Raw genomic sequence first — 23,245 nt, 5'->3', positions numbered from 1 at the left:
ACTTAAGAACAATAGGGTGAAATGGTCAGCTATCGAATCTTGCCTGGGGATATATGCTCCATTGTCTTAACTGCTTAACTACTGGTAGCCACTTTGCTTTATTTATTTGATGTGTCCCCCCCCCAGCTGTGTCCCCCCCCCCCCAGCAAGCGGAGACTTAGCTGCTCTTGCTAAAGCAAAGCCCTTTCCACTTCAGTTTTTGGAGGGGAAAAGTGCTGGTTATGGTCTGTAAAATACATTAATTTTTTGCTTCTAGGGGGGGGCGCAACTGCCCCTCCTGCCCCCCCTTGCCTACGCCCATGAATTCCCCACTCTTCACCATCTCCCTCTCAGGAACCAGCAGCGACACTTAGTGATCAGAAGACACAAGAGCAAAGTCACCCTCTGCCCTGCCCTGCCTGTAACTGCTATGGTAGAAATGATTCTTTGCTAAAGCTTTTAAATGTAGCATAAAGGAAAGAAAAATAAAAAAAATATGACTCAACTTTGCAAAGCTAAACACACTTTCCAGCACATTGCCACCCCCTCACTGCTAAAACAGGCAACACTCGACTTTATATTCTGAGGTTTTAAGCTGCATTTTGCTTTTTCTATTATCTGTTTCCATACTTACAGTTGGGAATGAAAATCCTCAATCTGACAAGATGTAGATATTAGGTTGTCATTTAGCTAAAAGATAATTTCTCACAGTTCTATACTGTGGGCATCAGTCAAAAATTAATGTATTCTCTGCACTTTAACTTTGATAAGGCAAGGAAGACATTGAAGCAAATGCTTGCCTTTAGATTTTGACATGGTATTCTAAATGAACATGGCATTGAAAGGTTTAAAAAATAGATATAGGAAATTATGAGGTAGGATAGGAGTTTAAAATGGTCAGCAAAGGCAAGTGGTGTTTGGATGGCTTCTGTCTGTGTATGTTTTAATGCATATTGTAGGAAATATCATGTTTTGAAAAACTCTGAGGCCTTATTTTTAAAATTTAATAGCTGATACATACATTGAAAATTACTAGGTGGGATAACCCATACTGTGTATCAGTATTATTCAGTTCCAAAATTATTCCCAAATCAATATCTTCAAAATACACAATGATTTATTTGTATTTTTTGCATAGTATCATCAGTATATGTAGCCCTTCATATATATGAAAGCAAAAAAAAACCTAAACCCTGGTCCCTGCTGTACTACTCAGGCCAAAAAAATTATTAACTTCCAGAATGTATTAGTTATATGTTCTAAACATATGTATATCTGAATATATACCCTAAAAACTTGGGTGGATTATTACAATCCAGGTTTTTTAAATTAATGATTATTGTTAGGAAACCCAAGCTAATAATTCATATGTTTGTAAAACTATAAGCAAATTCTTTACCTTTTGCTTCAAGCTCCATTTTCTTTTTCTTTGCCCATATATTGTGATAGTTTTCAGCCATCATTTCAGCCATAGCCTGATGAAATAAAAGGATTTGTTTCATAACAGCTAATCTTAAATCAGGCTTGTTATGCATTTTTGTTTTATTGTTTTAGGATATGGCAGTCAGCTTCACAATAGCCAATTTTAAATGAAGCTTCTTTTGCATTTATTTTTATATTATTATGCTTTTGCTAAAGTTGCAAAGGTGCACTTCAGATTCCCCCCCCCCCAAAAAAATAATTAGCTTCCTGGTACATTAATTTTACAAATCTAAGCTTCAAGAAATGATCTCAAACATTAGAAATGTTTGCTTTAATGCAGCAATCCCATGAGATCCCATTGGATATGGCGTGGAAGTGTTTTTTGCCTATGCAACCCAACCCAAAGATTTCCTATAGAGGATTGGTGGTCTCTCCCATAATGCCTTGGGAGATGGCATGAGGGTTTTCAGGAGGAATTGGCAAAAACTGTCACCCAACAGATTTCTCCTCTGCTACATTGGCTCTTATCCCTAATCATTGCCATGGCACAGAATTAATTGTTGTTGCAGATCTTAATTGTTCTAACTGATTTATCTTCTTGGGGAAAAATTCAAACCAAAGAGCTACTCAAATACATTGACCTCTTAAAGCAGGCATAGGCAAACTCCAGATGTTTGGGACTACAACTCCCATGATCCCTAACTAACAGGACCAGTGGTCAGGGATGATGGGAATTGTAGTCCCGAACATCTGGAGGTCCAAGTAGGCCTATGTCTGTCTTAAAACCTCCCAAGAAGCTGTATTCTGTACTCTGCTTGGGGCTGCACTTTATAGTCCACTTTTTGTAACCAGAATTATAATACAAATGTTGAATTTAAGCACCTACAATAGCACCCACTAGTTTTTGCTGCCAAGACTAACCTGCTTAATTCTCTGGAAATTCTTAAAATTGTACAAACATGGTGAATGAAACAAAAGTTTTCTTAAATGTTTCTAATACATGACATTAGCTGTGATATGACTTACATGCAGTTCTCTGGAGAGGGTAACATTACTCATGTCAATTGCACGAGGGCTATAACCATGGACAGTATCTACAGAAACCTGAGTAAATATTAACAGATGTGTAAAAAAAAGGGAAAAAAGAATGACCAAATACAAGTTTAAAAGTTAACTGACAACTTACAAAGGATAAGAGGTTTATTAACAAATCCATTGGGTAAGAGGGAGCAATTGACAATTTATCAGCCTACACATATTTCTCTATTAAAATGCAAAATGCTGCAGATTAATAAGAGTTAGGCACAGTCCAGATAATTTTTTTATAATAAAAAAAACATTGTTAGTACAATACTGACATTTTTGGGACTTTATGAAACTGCACTGTGCCAATTTTCCATTTATCTAAATAAATAATTGGCATGTGCAAGGAATCACAGTGAAATCAAATAGAAATAGAACCAAAAGATGAGACATGCTGAGCATTAATACAAAACTCTTCCAAAAACTACAGGTACATGGTACAAATGTCAGCTTGAAGACATAGTCTATCTACTGGAAAAGGCAAAGAATATTTTAAATAAATGAATGCTGCCATTTCTTTTTCCCCAGAAACTCTCTTGAAACACTATCCAGGAAAAAATATAATGGACTTTGTTGTAGATTAAAGTTATTTTCTAGAAAATACTGCAATCCTGGTAATCACTTATCAGGAAACAAAATAAAAAAATCCTTCCAGTAACACCTTAGAGACCAACTAAGTTTGTCATAGGTATGAGCTTTCGTGAGCATGCACACTTCTTCAGATACACTGAAACAGAAGTCACCAGACCCTTATGTATAGTCAGAGGGTAGGGAAGGGTATTACTCAGAAGGGTGGTGGGAATGGGTGATTGGCTGATAGGAGTGGTAAACCTGTTGATGACTGTTAACGACTGTTAATGACTGCAAATGGTCTTGCAGGAAAAGGCAAGGGCTGAGGTGCTAAAGAAAGCTTTATCATGTATAATGAGATAAGAATCCAGTGTCCTTATTCAGACCAGGTCTCTCCATGGTTTTAAGCTTGGTAATGAGTTGCAATTCAGCAACTTCTCTTTCCAGTCTGATTCTGAAAGTTTTCTGTAATAAAACAGCTACTTTGAGATCTTGTATCCTCCTCTACATCTAAACCAGTCCTTTATATTGATTAACCAGTGGATGCCTGAGATTATGTTACTCGGTAGAAGCAAACACTTGCAGCATAGAGGATGTACCTGACTTGTCTGTGATATTCGGCGTGGCCTGTTATAAAGAGCCATAGTATCTCCTTCCCTTGTTCTTTCAACCCGCCATCCCCAAGCAAGCATGGTTTTCAAGGACTCCTTGATTGGCCATCTGTAAATTTCTTTCTCCTAGGGAAAGCACATAGATGATTATGTTTTTAGTTATCAAGTAGCTGAGAGGAGAGTACACTCTCTTAAAACACTGTTTATTATATTTTAGTTACTACATAATCTAATAGTAATTTAATACTTGCTGAGGTTAGCTCCCAGACCTCTAGCTAAGTCTGGTATAAAATGTAAGAATAACCAACATACTACCCAGCATGACCACATTGGAATGCAGAAATATAGCTTGATTCTACAAATATTCATTTTAAAACAAGTTTAAAGTTTAAAAATGGAATCAGAAGTGGGCTGCAAGGATGAATTGCAATATCACTGTATGAAGTAGAGATGATGAAGTTACACTACCAGCCATCTCAGATTATCTCAACAAGTGTACACAATACAAGACAAGGGAAGTCTTGGACAAAACAAGAAAAATGATAAGCCCATCACTTAAACTCAATATGTCAATGTCAGGGATGAGCCAGAGGTGTCAGGTTTCCCAGAGGGAGGGGAAGACGCAGTGATGGAGGAGGATGTGCGGGGGCAGGGGGGGGGAGTTGTTGAGGTCAGTTGAGAGAAGCAGCAAGGGTTAAGTTCTAGAATACTAAGTATACTTAGGGTGTACAAATGTCACACCTGCGCAAGGTAAAAGTCCCTTTTTGGGACCTCAAAACTCAGCCAGCAGACCCTGTCGGACATGCTAGGAAAAGAACTACAGGAGAGGTAGCAAAACATCATCCTCTAGCGGCGTCTATACTGTTACTGCAGCTAAAAAAAGCTTCCTTGGGGAGGTTTAAGCCAACTCTTTCCAGAAGTGTGGAGAAAAGGAGGGGTGAAAGAGGAAGTGAGCGGGTTCGCCATTTCCTGGCATGTTGGCAGGGGCTGTGGACGCAGAGCTCAGCAGAGATCTGAACTGAGTGACTCTGATGAATGATCATTATGTGCTAATGACCGCTTGTAAATACTGTAAGTAAAGACTATAAAAACGTCAGGAGCCTCTCCTGGTGATTGTGTGAAGAAAGGAAGCCCATCACCCCTGACAGTCAACGCAGCTCAGAGGGAGAGAAGCAAATTATTTGCTAATAATTTATGCAGCTCATGTAAAGGCTTGATGAAAGGATTCATAAAGAGGGTAGCCCTGACATGGGGTGAGAAACTGAGGAATCTAATTGTATGTGTTTAGAATTCATAGATAAGCCATTGCATTTTTAGGGAGGCGACCAAGGAACAAGAAACAAACTGGATGTCATGGAGTGTGTGGCATCAGCCAGAAATGTAGCTGCCCTAGAAATTTTAAGTAACATTCTTGTTACACAGTCTAGGTCCTGATGGGAATTCTCTAGATCATCCAGCCATATGAGGGATGCCTTGGTAAACACTGAGGATGGGCATAAGTCTTGAGCAGCAAGGACAGCTGCCTCCTATGCTCTGCATAAAGTGAAGTCCAGTCATCATTCTCAAAAGTCCTTAAACTGTACATCCCCATATTTAGGAAGAAGGGATTTAGCAAATAAGATGACACAGGGTTATCAATGGCTGGGTTTTCCAGCATATTCATAAACTGTTGTTCAAGGTTATAAAACCTATTGGCTATGATGATTTTTTTATATTGTAATGAAGTGCCCCACTCTCTTTTCTCTCTCACAAGTCCTGCCTCAGACTAGAGACTTCAGACTGTTGGAACATGCTCAATCTGCACAAAATTATCATTAATCCCGTCTTCCTAATTTAGAATGTGTTCTAACATATGAGAGGAGGAACAGCCCGGTGTTCTAACAACCAAGGGATCTGTCTGTTGTTTGAGATATTGCTAAAATTAATTGTTCCTTTTAATAATAAAACAAAAAGATCACCACAAACAAAACATTTGACATGAACTTCTTACCTTTTCTGCTAAAAGTTTATATTGTTTCATTAATGGCTGCACTTTGGAAGATTCTGAGTATGTTTCACCATATATCCACCCATTTGCAAACTGATAAAAATAAAAAGCGGGAGGGGAATAAGCTGAACAGGAATCTTGGTGTCATTTATGTTTTGGATGGTGTTTTTGCATGCTATCATTATGCTACACCCACTTGTCCAAGAGAATTAGACTCACCAGCATATTTTTGCCTTGATTATTTTGAACTTAAAATGACTTACACCTGTAATAACAATATCCTATATTCTAATTAGTCATACAATAACTCATGTACGTGTTAAAAGATTGAAATTAAGAACTTCTTATCATATATACTAATAGTGAACGCATTCTCAGAATACTTGACCTAATGTAGCCAAAACAGCTCTATCCATGCACAGGCTAAGAGGAACCAAAAGGTTTGCAAAAGGTTTTTTTTAAAAAAAAAAAAGATGGGGGAAGACTGAGCACACTTAGAGGGCATGGAACGCTGAATGAGTGTTAGGGGGTGGAAACAGAAAAGTGGGTGAGGAGGTGGTTTGAAACTGAACAGGTGCACTCCACAGTGAACCATTTTGTTATAGGTCCCATCTATGGAGAGAAATTTCTGAAAATCTCGGTGTCAAATTTATCTTCATGGCTTGTTTTTCATTTCTGTCTGTCTCACTCCTTGGTTTCAACAAGAAGCAAGGTTTTTTAATTGGTTGCCCTAAATATATGAATAATTCTCGCATACAGTATGCAGTATTATATAAATAATATTACATGTATATACTCTCCAGGTTTCCTAAAATAACAGATGCATACAACAATGTATATAATTGTATAAAAATACTCATGTATTAATACTGATAAATTTATGCTGCAGAAATATAATACTGAATGACACGAGTCTTTTATAATACAGTGGAACCTCGGTTTATGAACACCTCGGTTTACGAATTTTTGGTTTACGAACGCCACGGACCCATCTGGAACAGATTAATTCACTTTCCATTACTTTCAGTGGGAAAGTTCGCTTCAGTTTATGAACGCTTCAGTTTAAGTACTCCACAGACCGTCTGGAACAGATTAATCCACTTTCCATTACTTTCAATGGGAAAGTTCGCTTCAGTTTATGAACGCTTCAGTTTATGAACAGACTTCCAGAACCAATTGTGTTCATAAACCGAGGTACCACTGTATACAACTTTTGAACTTTCCGGAAAGTGAATTAATCCGTTCCAGATGGGTCCGCAGCGTTCGTAAACCGAAAATTCGTAAACCGAGGTGTTCATAAACAGAGGTTCCACTGTGGTTAGTTGGCTCAGATGTAACGGGAGACTTGATATAAGGTGAGAAAAGCTCAATTGGGGCAGAACCACCAAATTCTGTGTATAAATCCATTTAAAGTGGATTATTCCTGCTTCCCTAGTTTCACCTATAGTAGATATAGACTTAAATGAAGTGCATTTTAAAACAAATAGTAACTAAAAGCTTGCAGGTGTATGTTGTGGTCATGAAACCTATATTTTTACCACACAAGAGGTACTCTCCAAAGTGAACAATTTTTTAAAACCGTATCTTAAATACTGCATGCATGGTGCAGAAGCACTGTAAATATAGCTGGCCTCCATCCACCCCAAGGCACTAATATGCACTGTTGGTAAAATTGGATGACATGATTTCTCTTTTTCTAGATCTACAATGTCATTTTCCAGATAGAAAACAACCATGCAAACGCAACCATCCAAATATCTGATAACAAACATAAACATCCTTACTAAAAGCAAAAAGCAAAAAAAAAGTGTTAACTAATTAGATCAGTATAAATGTAAAAACAGGGACTACTCGTTTACTGAAACTCAGAAGATAAATGCATTTAAAGAAAACTTTTTGATTAAAGAAAGGAGACTGTTCTAATCATGCAACATAAACAAGATTCCATGATGGATACTAAAAATGGAAAATGTGTTTCAGACTATTATACAGACAGATTTTTATTACTTTAAATATGCTTTGGGGGGAGGGGGGAATTGCTAAACATTTTACCTTTTCCATGCACCATTTATCATGGGAATGTTCTGCATATTTGTTAATAAAGTAGTCTAGCTTTTCAGGAATTGTAATGCTAGATAAGAAAATACAAGAGCAGGATTAATAATATATATAATAAATTGTGCATTCCTTTTAATCCTTTTTTCATAAAAAACAATTGATCATAACATACTCAGAGCCCTGAAAGATCTTGAGACCAGCAGATACCTAGCAGCCCACCTCCCCCAGTACAGACCAAGTTAAGCTTCGACATGTTCCAAGGAAACCCTGCTGATCATTCCACAACCAGCCGAATGTTGTTTGGTAACATGTAAGTGGACCTCCTCTGTGATGACCCCCTTTGGAATACTCTCCCTGAAGTGGTCCAAGAAGTGGTTACAGTAATCAGCTTTAAGTGCCTCTTCAATATACAGTATGTGTCTCCCCAGCTTTCCCACAAGGCAGCAAAGGTTTAGGATCAGAGCTTTCCTTCTCCTAGATGGGTTACCTTCCCAGGTTGACAAGCATCATCTGCCCCTTACTTCCCTCTACAGCATGTGCAGAAACTGCCTTCTTGACCGTCAGACCCACTATTGATTTCATCTGCTCAATCTGCCAGAGCCTGGGGAAGTCTCTAACTCACTGAGGATTAGAGACCCATCAGCTACCTTCACCTTGTTTAGCCAGCCAGTTGAGGTTGTTTCCTGCAATGTGGCCGCTGTTGCATGCGGACAGCTTCTAGGAACCACAGGCGAGAGCTGAGTGTGGGATGGACAAAATACGCCAGAAGTGGCACGACAGTATAATGAATCCTTACTTTGAAGTATCAACAGGTTGTGGATTAAAGTTCCCATCTGAATCCATGGAAGCTTGCTTTTCCATCACACCCACATAGTTTGATTCCATGTAATCAGGAGGTAAAGCCCCAGCCACTGCACTCAGGCATGGCAAGGCCAGTTTGAATAGTTCCTGTTCGTATTTCTGGGAAGACAAAGTAGAATACAAAAGACCTAGCAATGAATTGAGACAGCCTCTATTTTTGCTGGAAAATTAGCAATGTTTTAGTATCTAAGCTAGCATCACTTATACTTTGATCTACCATGGCGTGTACATTCAGGATCTTCTCTATGCAAATAGCACTGGAGGGAGGGGTTAAATTTCTCCTCCAAATCTGTGGTGATCCTGATTGTTATTATCCCACCCCACAGGGCTGATGTCAGTCGATTTTTTTCCAAAACATGACATTGAATACAAAGGTGAGTCGTTAGGTGCTTCCAGTTCATCTCCATGCACTTAAAAAGGGGGGGGGGTAGTGCAAAATCTTTTTCTGAAACCAACTTTCTGCCATCTTCTCTATTTTATCCCATTTATTTACTTTATTTATTTGCATTCCACAGAGTGCTCCGAAACTGAAGGATAAGTAGTATATATTGGTGACCCATGGTAACTATAATGGCCTGATCCAAAGGAGTGTCATCATGAAGCAGCCACCATGTAAAGTGCTCTCACAATTTGGCAGGATTGCAGACATGGCCTTCAATGTGGTATGAGGAGCTATTGCCAGAATTAGCAGAGGAAATAAAACCTGGCATGCATGTGCAAGCGCTTGTTTACAAAGGAGTCACATTTTGTATGTAATGCACAATTATTATTACATATTTGGGAATTATTCATTTTCAAAGAATACTGTCTTCACGTTACATTAAGAGCCAGGGATCCTGTTACATAACAAGGATTTAGTTGCATTCATTGCTATAAATTGTCATTTTTATATACTTATTTTATTAGGCAATCAAACTTTGCTGGGGAAACTATGAAGAACATTTAATAAAAGGGTTTGCAGGAATATCCATTTCTCAAAAAAGACATTAGAAAAATTGAGTACATTATTCTTCCAGCATGCTTATAACATAACCTTAAAAGTTACCTTTTGAGATAAGGCATCAAAAATACCCCAGAACAACTTCCTGGACAAATGAAGTTCTTCTTCTGAAGCAGCACCAAAGTTGCCCCATCCTCCTGGTAAACAGTAATACTTCCAACATCTTTCATAATGATTTGTCAGCAACTTGGGAGGGGAAAAAATAACTCAGTTTCTGAGAATCCACTATAAACTTTGTAGAGCAGTTAGGTATGATCAGTTTCAGCTACTGAGGCATAGTTGTGTTAGTCTGTTGCAATGATTTGTATTGCTGAATCTTAAAAGATAGTTTTATTTTGGCATAGGTCACAAAAGCTTAGGTCACACAATATACCTGTTAGTTTGTAAGATGCCAAAAGCCCAACTAGTCATAAATTTCATATCTAGAATAATAATAATAATAATAATAATAATAATAATAATAATAATAATAATGTGATCTGTTTTGAAGATGGTGCTGGATGTAAATGACTGTGACGAAACATTTTTGCTTCACAGTGTAGTCAAAATGCTGTTATCAGATCTAGATTCTGAAGGATGATGGTAAGTGGCAGTGGTATATTCTGAAAGGGAAGATTAAAGACCACACTCACCTTAAGAGGCATCTTTGCATGCTCATTTAGCAGCGGAATATCAAACACTAATCTTCTCAACAAATGTTGCATCATTGAAGGCCTCAGCTGACTGCAAGTAGAAAGAAGAAAGTGTGTAGAAAATGTGTTCTACTGTTGGAGGATAGCAAGAAACCTACTTTGCAGACCTTATCCAAACAGTGTAGAGTTTATTCTGCATATGTCTTATTATACTGTTTGTTGTTGTTCTTTGGATTCTCTTATGAGAATAATTTTAAGAAACTCATAAACTTGTATTCATCCATTCCAATCCAACCCTATGAATATTCACAGTTCAATGGGATTTATTCCCAAAGAGGTGTGATGTTCTGTTATTATTTCAAAGCATCTTGAGTACATTATCAGGGAGGTGACATATTGGGATTATAATACTAAAAACATGATAAAATATCAAACATTAAAAACACTTATCACCAATGTTATTAAGAGACACTTTCGCTCTAGAAACAATTTTTTCTATAAATCGCAGAAGTATACACTTACCCACATATGGAGAGTAGGCACTCTTCAATAGAGTCCCGTTGAGCTTTGGTAAGAGAGCAGCCCTTGGAAAGTCGGTACACAGTGTGTAGCAAGGAATCTATAAGGGAAGCATGGTGTTCTGTGCCAGCAAAAAGAGGAGCACATCTAGTTAATAAAGGCAAAACAGCAGTGCAGAGGTACCGATTGAGAGCCAGGGCCATATCTGTAGCACTCAGAGCAACCTATAAAATAAATTGTAAAGCTATTAAGGTAGGTTAAGTTTTGTTTTATACAAAATGGTTACATAGTAACATGATGACAATCTATTAGGTTTGCTTTCAAGGGAGGCAAGATTGATTTTTATAGGAATAAAAGGACATTATGAGTGTGCTGGACTTGTTCCCCCCCCCCAGTGATTTCTTTTCAATATTTAAACAACTCATACATTGCTAAAATCACATAACTTGTTTATTATTTCATTTTTCATTTCCCATTGTTTTAATTGGAATATTCAGCTGTCTGTAATCACAAAATATAAAACAATAAAAATAAACAGTCAATATAATTAATTTACAAAATGCCTGTGTAATGTAACGTAATGTAATGACAAACTCCTCAGATGGTGAACTGCTGAGAGTGCCATACAATGATGTTTACACACCTACTAAATACATTTTTGTTTAGGCACTTCTGAGGTGTAACCCAGTCATTTATGGAAGATTAATTTTATATTTTATGAAGTGTTTTGCTGTTTTAGAGTCTGGTGTTTTTTTTTAAAAAAACTATTTTATTGTTCAAAGATTTTGTGTTTCTGCAGTTTTGGGGTGTTTTTTTACTTTACACTGCTTCAATGGCTTTATGCTCTGAATTTATCTAAACATTTGTTTATTATTAGTAGATAATAATATCTTACATGAAAAATTGAATTTGTCTAAAGTTATATAATACATCCATGGAATTTGAAGTCAAGTCTCCCAACTTTCAATACTCAGTTTTAGAGTTTTGAAAACACTTTCCTTATCATTTTCGAGAAGTCAGAATATATGCATGGTATAGATCTAGATCAAAGAGAGAACCTAGTAATCAAAGGTTAATTGTTACCGTATCTAATGAAGCAGCAGCACGAAGATCTGGCAGAAAGCCAACTTCAAGAAGGTGTAGAAGAAAATCCTGGTCTTCAATCCCATAGACCCTGTCAAGGAACAAGACCATGGCTGCCTTGTGGTCTGGGCAAAACCCCTCTGACATATCAGGTTCCACCACAGTACCATCTGAAAAAAAAAATCAATTACACAGATTTCTGGTACTGATACAAGCAAATGGTACTTGCAACAAAATGTTGCAGTGTGGAGTGCTTCTGTTCAGGATTTGGGTAATCCAATTCATTCCTCCTCCCCTCTAGTTTTTCCATTCTCACCCCACATTAGTCAGCCAACAATCCATGTCCACTGAGCATGTTCAGTCCTCAAGCGGCTTGTTTCCCCTGAATATTTTTTTGTATCTGCAAACCTGGGATTCTCCCAAGACTTATGGTATCATACCTCCCTCTTGAGAATTGATGGTACCAACTTGCCTACATAAGGACCAGCACTCAGACAACTGAGATCACTATTAGAATATATGATTGCATAACAGCACTACTTCCTGCCAAGAAGAATGAGTATATGAACATCCTCTAGACATCCTCAAGGTGGCTAACCCATTTTCTTGACTGAATAAAGGGAATCTGGCAGATAAAACCTAAATCATTCCAATCACAAGCACTATGGCATCCTTGTTATTGCAAATACTGATACTGAACATGTAGTTATTGGTTTACTGTCTTCTAATCACTATCTGATAATCACATACTCCTGCAATTCTACAACTGAGAGGCTCGTGCCATGGAAAGTCAGTGTGAATTTCTGTTTCAAGTGTATATTTCATTTCCATTTTAATTTTCATACATACTTGAGAAATAGGTATTCTAAATCAGTCAAGTTTTTTATGTTAGAACGTATCAGAAAGAAAAATGGAACACTTTTCTTACCTTTTGCTATTGTTGGCATGTGGAAAGGAATACTAATCACGCCCACCAAATCTTCCAAAGGAATCAAAGACCGCAGAATGGATCTTATTCTAATTGCTTCTCCTTTGCCAGCATGGATTAGCTAACAAAGAAGTAATGCAAACATTTGTTTATATGATTGATATCATAATAATACGCATATTATTCATAAGCAAGAGAGTAACAGCAATGATTTCAAACAAAGATTTAAAAATCTAGAATACTGGGGGAGGGGCTACAGCAGGGCACATGCATTAAACAGCAAAGCTTAACATACAGGTATTTATGAGAAACTAGAGTTATAGCACAGTCATCTGACACAGAGTATATTGAAACTAGGTTGGAAAGTTGTAGTGCTCGTGTTAAGTATATTTGGAAAGCCTCACTCACTTAGAACTGAAGAGGGAGGGGTGTAAATGGTTGCACTTTCCTTTATGCTATAGTGCTGTTATGCTTAAAAGTCTGAACGGACAAAGCCAAAACTCATACTTAAGTTCCTCAAGGGTATACCAACAACAACAGCAACTTACGACTTGATACCCATTCAGAAACAGTGGTACTATTAAACCTGTGCTCTGATTTTAACTATTTAACAGCAAGTAGATGTTAAACAAGGATGATCAACACTAGTAAACAACAGAACCTACATGCATTTCTGGAGCACAGCGTCCTAGGAGATCAATCAAAGCAGCATAAAAGGTCATGATGGCATTTCCCATGTGAATGGTATCATCTTCTTCTTCCACCTCACTTCTGTTTAATTTTTTTTCCCAACAGGAAGGAAAATAGAGGGTCAGCAAGGAATTTGTTATGGAAGCTTAACTTTGTTACAAAAGCAAGACTAGGTTTTATCCCTGGCATATCTAATAATAATTGCCTCAGTCGGACTCTGGAGTACAGCTATAGACTTCTAACATTTCTCCTCAAGAAAATGTAGCTTGAATAATAATAATTTATTATTTATACCCCGTCCATCTGGTTGGGTTTCCCCAGCCACTCGGGGTGGCTTCCAACAAAACATTCAAATACAATAATTCATCAGATATTAAAAGCTTCCCTAAACAGGGGGCCCTTCAGATGTCTTCTAAAAGTAAGATACAGTACTTGTTAATTTCTTTGACAGCTGATGGGAGGCTGTTCTACAGGGCGGACACAACTACCGAGAAGGCCCTCTACCTGGTTCCCTGTAACTCACTTCTCACAGTGAGGGAACTGCCAGAAGGCCCTCGGAGCTGGACCTCAGTGTCTGGGAAGAACAATGGGGGTGGAGATGCTCCTTCAGGTATACAGCACCGAGGCCATTTAGGGCTTTAAAGGTCGGCAGCAACACCAGCTTGAGGGCCTAATGGTACCTCTTTACATTAATGTAATGAGCCATCCACACGTAGTCCCTGCAAGCCCTATGCTAATCCAGTAAAGATTATCTTCCCCACCACTGTCACCTCCTAAGCACTTTCCATGGGACACTGTGACTCAAACCACAAAGGGACACTGCCAGGCTGCTGAAGGCAGGTAAGCTATAACCTCAAGTGGTGGCAAAGGGTGTGTGTGTGTTTCTGTCTCTAAAAAGAGGTGTGGGGCTTGGCCATCTCCTCTTCAAAGGTAAGCCAACCCCCCAAAGTTCTTAGAATTTGCCCTCTCTCTGGTAATTATACTTTTTCATGAGAGATGGTCCAATGAAAGGTGTTATTTGGCCCAGCCTTAAACCCTTCCTCCCACAACTATTATTACGAATACTCCCAAAAGTTTCAAATGTTGAATTCTTGGGGGCTATTGCATTTAGAAACCTGTTAGGTTTGGCAGCTGGCAAAGTATTTGCAAATTATGAATAAAGCCTTGTTTTAGAAAACTGAATTCTGTAGGAGCTTTTACAAAATAGGTCTGTGGAAGTTAACCCCTTCTTTACTACCTACAGTGTTTTATTGGATCCGCTACTTGGTGAAGGTCCATCTCTTGTAGGGTCTTCTGATATGTTTATGGCTTCCTCCATGGCAGCAAGCAGGCCATTTCCACCTTCTCCTCTCAGTGCTGGTCCAAAACATTCAGGACGTCGAATGAGCAGTCTTACCACCACATTGGCATTCTCTTCAACACTTTCTCCTACAGTCAGTAAGGAAGGCCACAGCCAAAGTCACAATCCAGGGCTTACAGGGGAGTGGGAACAAGCCTAGATGAACTGGTACCAGAACTAGGTTGCTGTGCCAGATGGAGCAGAGATTTTACTCATTCTACAAGATTCAGCTGTAATGGCAGCCTCATAAGGTCGAGAGGAGAAACCCATGTCTAAGTAACCTGTTTAGATGACCATTATTATTCTGGCTGCAGGTATGGCAACCACACTATATCCAGACCAGGAAATACTGGAATGCCTAGCCAAATCAACCATTTACAAGCCATTTAGAGGACTTTTGAATTTTTGACATATTGTTGGGAAGTAGAAAAGTGAAAGAAACATGGACAAAAAATAAGGGGCTAGGGTGAATAACACTTGGGGGAAGGGAGTTGAAATGGACACTTGGAGTGTGCATATAGATGAATTTTAGCACTCATCCAGTGTTACCAAATGCTTATTTTAGTTCACTCTTTTGTTTCTTCAACCTCTTTGCTACAACAGTACTTTCACCATATTCTTAGCCACCCTGGTTCAAGGTAAATACAGGGCCATCTTTAGCGGCGCCAGGGTGCAAAGATCGGCTTGCGCCCCCAATTTTAGGGGGGGGGGCAGCTCAAAGTTGTTGAGCTTTTAAGGAGGGGAACAGCGATAACTCAGTCTTTCCGTTTTTACGATCATGTGAAAGTGAAACACACCACTAAGGGGCGTCACGGATACATTGATTCTGCAACTCTTCCACAAAAGAGAATGGAAATGACCCATCAATCGCAATCACCCGGGGATTAGGTGGCTTCATCGTCAGGGACCCCCCAGAATTCGGTGCCCGGGTGCACCGCACCCCTTGAACCCCGGGTAAAGATGGCACTGGATAAAGAACAGTCATCTTGAAATCATTGCAATCTAGAGCCTGCATATTCAGATTTGTAAAGGCTAATGTTTTATCAATGATTTCAACATTCTGCAAAAGCTCGCCCTACAGCCACTTGCACATACACACACCAATTACAAATCAGCAAAGAACAAAAGGAGAATAATTAGAAAATTGATGTGGCAATTACAAAGACACATAGCAAAACATAAAGAAATATAACTGTTGTTATTTTTTAAAAAATAGAATACAAAATAACGTTTCCCAGTTTCAGCCCTTCAAAACAAATGAGAAAGGCTGGTGACATAAAGCACAAGAGAAGCACCACTTCATATGGTGCAATAGTAGGAGTGATAGTCAAAGATTCATATAATTATTTGCAAACAACAATAGTGGTACAAAATTAATAGGCTCCTACAGTACCATTGCAAAAAACAGCAAAACGAAGAAAATCCAAGTATCGTTCTCCTTCCACTGGGTTCCATCCAATATCTGGGTAACCTTTAGAAATCAGCAATGAGCAGCTTTGCAAACCACATCCAGCCAAGTAGCGAACTACCTAAGAACAAGGCAAAATTAAACAAAAGAGGCATTTACTGCAAAAAAAGAATAAAAAGCTCAAGTGTTCTAACAGGAAGTCCTCTTTTACTCCCTTTTCAATAGACTGGCTATTGCAGCAGCAGAAAAAAAACAAAGAAAAACCAATGCTATTCTAGGCTGCATCAACAGAAGTACAGTGGTACCTTGGTTTAAGTACACAATTGGTTCCAGAAGTCTGTACTTAACCTGAAGCGAACTTAACCTGAGGGGAGGAGCCGCCGCCGCCTCACACCGCGCCGCCCGGAGTGGCGGGCACAACGGGCGGGCGGGAACGGAGGGGAAGCCCTGGGACCTGAAGAGGCCGAGCGCTGAGCAGGCGGGAGAATGGGGTGCGGGAAGGCGGCTTCTTCGAGCATCTCGCTGTCCCACAGCAGCAGCAGCCGCTCTCGAGCGGGAGGCGTGAGAAGAAGCTGCCAGTGGCTCGTTTACTGGGTTCTGGTTCTCTTCATCGGTGGGGAGAGCACACAGTGTGTGCGTCCAGTCTCTGCGTCCAATCCCTGTGTCCGTGGGGCACATGCGCAGTAGCGCAAACCCGGGGACACAGGGACTGGATGCAGAGACACAGGGACTTTATTATATAGGATGGTAAGCAACATGCATGTGGAAATCTACCTGAGAGTGTCTTCAGATTTTGGATTCCAACTCCCATCAGCCCCAACAAGCAGCACCAATGGTCTGGAATAATGGGAACTGCAGACCAGCAACATTTGGATGCCAATAGGTTCTGTATCCTTGCGCTGTGGCACTTGGATGGCTACTACTGTATTTCATTAGTAAATAGATGCTTACAAAGATAGGCAAGATACAGATGTATAAAAATATAGTTAGCTATTCAGAAGCTGGTTTACCTTTTCTAGATCAGGTTCCCGCAAAGCTAGTGCAAGCTCATTATTATCCATTACAGATGCTGCCGCTACATCCAAAGGAGTTGATCCACGCATAGAAGGGGATGCTGTTAAGAGAACATTTCAGAAATGTTTAATGTATATAGTAGGTTTGCCATATGTCCGGAGTTTCTCAGACATATCTGGAATACTGCATTCGTCAGCAGTGTCCAGACGGAAATTGTCCAAATGTCTGGGAAAATCTGGACAGCAACTTTCTTTTCGCTTAACAACTTGGGCAAACTCAACAACTTTTCTGTCTGGATTTCCACCATTTGAAATATGGCAACCCTAGTATATAAAATGTATAGAAGTAGCGTGACTTACAAATAAATATCACAGCTAAGCAAAACTACTACCCAAAAGACACAGGTTTCATGTTATAGGTGAGATTCTTAATTTTAAAAATGAACCAATGTACTTTTTGCTCAGTCAATGTCATTATAGGTTTTTTTATATGATTTAGTAACAGTATCATAAAAAACACTTTGCTTCACATGTCCAGTATAGAAAAATCTGTTCTGGGCAGGCTGTTCTGTACAACTACTGGGGTAGTGAACGCAAAGCCACTCACTAACATGCTGGGGCTTTGAACAAAGGTGCAATCCACAACCTGTGGACTCCAAAGAATTCTTAGACAGTAACAGAATATATGGGTTGTGAATTGAAGGAACAGAAGGCTCTTTAGAATACTTACCAAGCCCAACACTGCTATTTTCCAGAAGATAGCTAAGATGATCAAACATAGCCTTTTGATTCTGCCTGCTGATGCGGCAAAAATAACATAGAAAACGACAGCAATTTGCCACCATCTTAGGAAAGGTGATTTCCTAGACAAACAATACTATGTTAGAAAAATAGAAGCGTTTGTAAACAAAAAACCAAAAAACTCTGCATTTTAATATTTTTAATGTGTTTTGTGAATTTTTGCAGCTACCAAAAATTCCTCATTTTACAAAAAATGGTCCTGCAAGTTATTTCTTCTGCACATCTTCCAAACAGGCATTTGGAACACTATTTTAATATTTTTAATGTGTTTTGTGAATTTTTGCAGCTACCAAAAATTCCTCATTTTACAAAACATGGTCCTGCAAATTATTTCTTCTGCACATCTTCCAAACAAGCATTTGGAACACTACACATTTCTAATCTATTCTGAAGTGGAGGCCGTCTGCAGAAATCAAAATGCAACAAACATAATTTAGCTTAATTTGATTTAAATCCATGAGTTCATCTTAATTTCCCTTCAAATTAATATTTGGAGGATCACTATATACTAACACACTTAAAGCTCTTTCTATCTTGTTTGTCTTGAATTTCATATGCAGTCAATATTAAACCAATACCTAGGAACTTTTCTTTATCAGTAGGCCGATATAGCACTACGCTCACTTTTTGAATTCAATTAAAATTGTATTAGACACAGAACCACAAATAATAGTTTTTTATGTCGATCTTTATAGCAAAAAGGGGCATGGTATTTTTCCCCCAGTAAATTCTTAAGCGCAGTATCCAATGTACTTGTTCAGTTAGTGCAAGGATATATGCTTGCCCAATTAAACTTTTCCTCTCCGCTTCCCCCTCCATGCATGGCACACACCCTCCCCAAATCCAGAACAGATTGAGAGGTACACAAGGGGGAGGAGCGTTGTTATGCAAGCAGAAATTCTTACTCTAATGGAATGGGTTAGCAAGCATTATATTGATACAACCTTCACATTCCTAAATATTGAAGTGTAATCTATAAAAATAAATAAATAAATAAATCATGGGGGAAGAGAAAGAGGCCGATACAGAGGAGGATGTTTTCAGCCTTACTCTCCATTCACCAATTTCTGCTTCCAAAACATACCAAGCTAAGGAGAACCATCTGCTCACTACCTGGTAGAACAAAGAAATGGAGGTATAAATTGAGATACGTATCTTGAGTATAGATGCTGCCTATTCACACTGAATTTCCTTCCAGTCTGTAAGGGGGGAGGGTGCACATTCCATTAAAAGAATGTAGCTCAGATTGGATGCATGTTGAATTTAGGATTGGGGCTCCAATTCTAGGAACTGATATGCATCTAGGAGCCTGATTCATCATATGTATCTCCTTCATTGGAACTGGATTTTGGACCTTAATGAAAGTTAAGCTACTAACTATAAGCTGTGTACCCACTCTACCTTTAAAGCACCATCAAAGCACCTTTTGTTCCCCTCCACGAACTCTGGACACTGTGGTTTGCTAAGAGTTTCTGGGAATTGTAGCTCTGTGAGAGGTAAACTACAGTGCTCAGAATTCTGCGAGCGAAAGAATGTGGTTCAAAAGTGCTTTAAAGGCATAGTGTGTACACAGTCTATATCTGGCATTACAGCCAATATTTAAAATGTCTTCTTACCTTTGACTCTCCTCCTCCAAGTACATTCACCATTACCTCCATCACAGTCTCATGCATACCCAATGCTCTCATAAGATTAGGATGTTGGTAAAAAACTTTATTGTTCATTATATCTCTACGATGAAAAAATGAATAAGAAAACAATAATAATTGTTTTAACTATTTCCCTTTAGTACCATGTCATATAAGTGAAAGAATTTTAGGAAGGCATACTCTGCAAAAATTATGCAGGCTGCCACTCTGCATTCAGTGATAGATAGAAGCTGCATGAAACCACTATGAGGGAGGCTCATCTTTTCGCAATCAAAATGTATGAATATCTTCAAAATAAACGGAAGCTCATGAGAGTCATTTCCCCCATAACTGATTAGGACTAGGATTAATCAAACAAATTAAGAGAGAAGAAAAAGGGGTTTACCCTAATCCACGAATCATAAGCTTCTCTTCTTCCTTGCCCATTCTGACACTGAGGAGAGAACGGATCTGACCAAGAGAAGCAAGTAAGCTGATTGTATCTTCTACAGATACACCATTTATAGTGTATGTCTTTGGCAAGGCTCGAACCAGGCCACCAACTCCATCATATTGGCGATGTAGCAAAACGAACATGGCCCTCACCAACTCTGGGTCTTCTATCACTGATTCTTGTGCCCATCGTACCATGGTCTCTGAGATCAGCTGTTGGAGAGTTGCTAAATGTAGAAAGCATTAAGACAAATATACAGCAATGTTTTTTCACCTTCCGTTCCAGCTAGTTAAGTGTATAATATGCTATACGTACCAGAACTAGAAATTTAGAAAAATGCCTTTACTGAATATTCTCACTAAAGCAATACTGTAATACACAGTTAAGCTTATTAAAAGGTAATGGGGAGACAGAAGTGACATTGGATTTTAAAATATTACTATCATATTCACCTACTAAAGCTTTCATAAATCATTTGCCAAAAAAATAATATTTTTTTTAATTTATGGAAACATATCATTGAAGTTTAAAAAAACCACATGCAACAGCAAGAAGATTATTCCCTAATTATAACCGAAAGCTGCAAATAATTTCTGGTTTGAATAAAATTATTTGTTGAAAGCAAGCGAAACAATCAGTGGGTAGAGCAATCCTATACTCCAGTTACAATGCATAAACATCACCATTACACTGGCAAAATGGCCACTATATTTGATGTATTATTCCCAGTCTGGGAGAAAACACACGCAGCTTGAAAAAATGCTAAATGCTGTGAGCATATCAGATACATTACCAGCATTCTTTGGAATGCTGTCAGACCCTATGTCACCATCACACAGAGGGAGCCAGCCTGGGCAGAACAAACCAGCCAGCATCATTTCTTTCACATTGCCAACATACAAGAAACACAGAGAACCAAGCAGCATCACAGGGAAGGGGAATTCATGGCACTATTTTGTAAAGTAGGCACACACCCACACCCACACACTCTTTCAGGAATGCACTTTTTTCCTGCCCAGCCCCATGCCACAATGGAAGAAAGACACATAAACAGGCACAAATATGCAAACAGGCTCAGGAAGCTTCTAGCTCACATTCACATGGGGAAATTCCCACCCCACCCCCACCCCTTTCCCAGTAGACATCATTCACTGAAAAAGGGATGGTAGTTTGTGTTCACGGAAACTTGTACAGAAAAAGAGGTTATGGTTAGATTCAGACAAACATATCAGACTCTGCTTGATGCAATTAAATCAGCATGGTTTTTTATGATACCCACATGCTACTTGACTTACATGGCTTATTAGCATCATCATCAATGGGCTTCTCAGCTTGTTTCTTTTTCAAGTGTGTGACTCTTTCCACAAGATACAGCAGGCGACCTTTAAGAGTTAAATCACTATTTCCATCCAGAATTCCATCTTCATCTAACTGAATTCCTAGGTATAAAAATGCAAGTGTTTATTAGATATCTAGAAGTCAAAAAGATACTCTCTTGGGGGGGGGGCTAAAGAAGGCTGCCTGCTCCCCACAGCCCCGCTTTTACTCTAGGTGGGTGGTCCATCTTGAAAGCTAAGATCAAACCATGATTTTTATCTACAGTGCATCAGAACCAAACTTCCGACATATTATATCAGCGGCAGAAGGTAAGCTCAGGTCGCCCAGGGTGTGTGCACAGAGTGCACTCCCATGTGGGGCGGGGCACAGAGAGAGCCCGCTGCGGTGTGCCTCACAAAGCACACCTGGAGTGCACACACCACAGCCTCGCTCCACCCCCAGGTCAATCTTCACCCGAGGATAGAGTTGCCTCGCATGCTGCATGTGCACATCACAGCCCAACAGTTGCCACCAACTCCCCTCTCTCCAGGCATGACCTGGGAATGGAGTTGTGGCTGGTGGGGTTGGGCGCAAGGAAGCTGTCTGCCTCTGCAGCTCCCTCATGCGCCAGACTCCAATGAGAGAGCCTGTGTGTGGGCTCCTGGTTGCACCCCCTTAAAAAACACGCCTGGCCATGGCCCCCACAGCTCCCCCTCTCACTACGCTAATGTACAGTGGTACCTCGGTTTACACACTTAATCCGTTCCAGAAGTCCGTTCTTAAACCGAAAACGTTCTTAAACTGAGGTGCCGTTTCCCTAATGAGGCCTCCCACCGCCGGTGCCCTTCCACCGTTCAGATTCCATTCTTAGACCAAGGTCAAGTTTGCAAACCGGGACACTACTTCAGGTTTTGCAGAGTTCGTAAACCGAATTGTTCATAAACAGGGCTGTTCTTAAACCGAGGTACCACTGTATTTAGAAAAAAGAAAAATAGCCACTGCCACCGTGGCTGCTGAGAAGACTAAAGCAGGGAGAAGGGGATTCAGGCAACAGTGGTGTCCCCACAAACATCACCAGTGGCATAGGGCACATGATTCGCCCCAACATGTCACATGGTGGTGCCAGGTCTGCTCAGTTCTGCAAAAACCTTTACTGTTACTGACCTACAAATCAAGCCACAATTTTGCTTCAAACAGTAATGCAACCATTACAAGGTAAAAACCCTGAGCACTCTGGTTTTTACTATCCTGTCATGATTGTCAGTTACTTGTTTGCAGTGTTGCATAGCTTCTATACTGGTTCTTTTACATGCCTGAAAATATGTACTTTAGTAGCCCAAGTTCAATGTATCAAGACTACAGCTTGCTACTTGCTGTATTTTCCACACAACCTATGCAATTTTTTACGCTTCAAATGGCAACCAATATGATGTTGGTGGGCCCAAACCTCATAATGATCTACCTGTCCATGTGTCACCACAACACTATTAGAATGAGGTTGCCTGGGAAACTGGGAAACAGGAAGACTGATGCAGACCCAAAGGCTTTGTAATTTCACTAAGATATCTTTGAGTTTTCTAAAAAAATTGATGAAATTATTTTATTTGTTTAATCAAATAAAACAAGAATAAGATTAAGAATAAGAACAAGAAAAAGTTAAGATTTACCACAGTGTGCCATCAAATCTTCATGAAAATCCAAGAGGTGGTCCCTTATTTCTTCAGGACAAGGGCAATCATTTTTATCATCCTTAAAATTCAGCAGCATATTAATCTTTTAAAAAAACATACAAATTAATAATTACATTTCAGATATGTTTACAAGGTTATGTATAGGATAGGAGGAAACCTTTTACTATAAGA

General features: G+C 39.3%; 1 protein-coding gene across 5 annotated transcripts in view; it reads right to left on the bottom strand.

Moving 5' to 3' along the window:
* RYR2 (ryanodine receptor 2) overlaps positions 1–23,245 on the bottom strand; it is a 251,063-nt gene that overhangs the window by 86,721 nt on the left and 141,097 nt on the right. For all 5 annotated transcript variants that reach the window (XM_060272866.2, XM_060272867.2, XM_060272868.2 and 2 more), the window contains 20 exons: positions 23,051–23,156; positions 21,362–21,505; positions 20,019–20,292; positions 19,601–19,715; positions 17,914–18,046; positions 17,181–17,284; positions 16,156–16,291; positions 14,665–14,851; positions 13,399–13,504; positions 12,734–12,854; positions 11,806–11,975; positions 10,726–10,946; positions 10,204–10,294; positions 9,617–9,757; positions 8,507–8,670; positions 7,705–7,783; positions 5,656–5,745; positions 3,654–3,791; positions 2,428–2,505; positions 1,379–1,454 (listed from right to left, as the gene is read on the bottom strand). In XM_060272866.2, the coding sequence (XP_060128849.2) occupies positions 1,379–1,454; positions 2,428–2,505; positions 3,654–3,791; positions 5,656–5,745; positions 7,705–7,783; positions 8,507–8,670; positions 9,617–9,757; positions 10,204–10,294; positions 10,726–10,946; positions 11,806–11,975; positions 12,734–12,854; positions 13,399–13,504; positions 14,665–14,851; positions 16,156–16,291; positions 17,181–17,284; positions 17,914–18,046; positions 19,601–19,715; positions 20,019–20,292; positions 21,362–21,505; positions 23,051–23,156 (2,674 nt within the window). The remainder of the gene's footprint in view (positions 1–1,378; positions 1,455–2,427; positions 2,506–3,653; positions 3,792–5,655; positions 5,746–7,704; positions 7,784–8,506; positions 8,671–9,616; positions 9,758–10,203; positions 10,295–10,725; positions 10,947–11,805; positions 11,976–12,733; positions 12,855–13,398; positions 13,505–14,664; positions 14,852–16,155; positions 16,292–17,180; positions 17,285–17,913; positions 18,047–19,600; positions 19,716–20,018; positions 20,293–21,361; positions 21,506–23,050; positions 23,157–23,245) is intronic.

Source organism: Zootoca vivipara, chromosome 3 (assembly GCF_965207765.1).
Source record: "Zootoca vivipara chromosome 3, rZooViv2.hap1.1, whole genome shotgun sequence".
NCBI lineage: Eukaryota > Metazoa > Chordata > Lepidosauria > Squamata > Lacertidae > Zootoca > Zootoca vivipara.
This window is presented reverse-complemented; position numbering and strand designations above follow the sequence as displayed.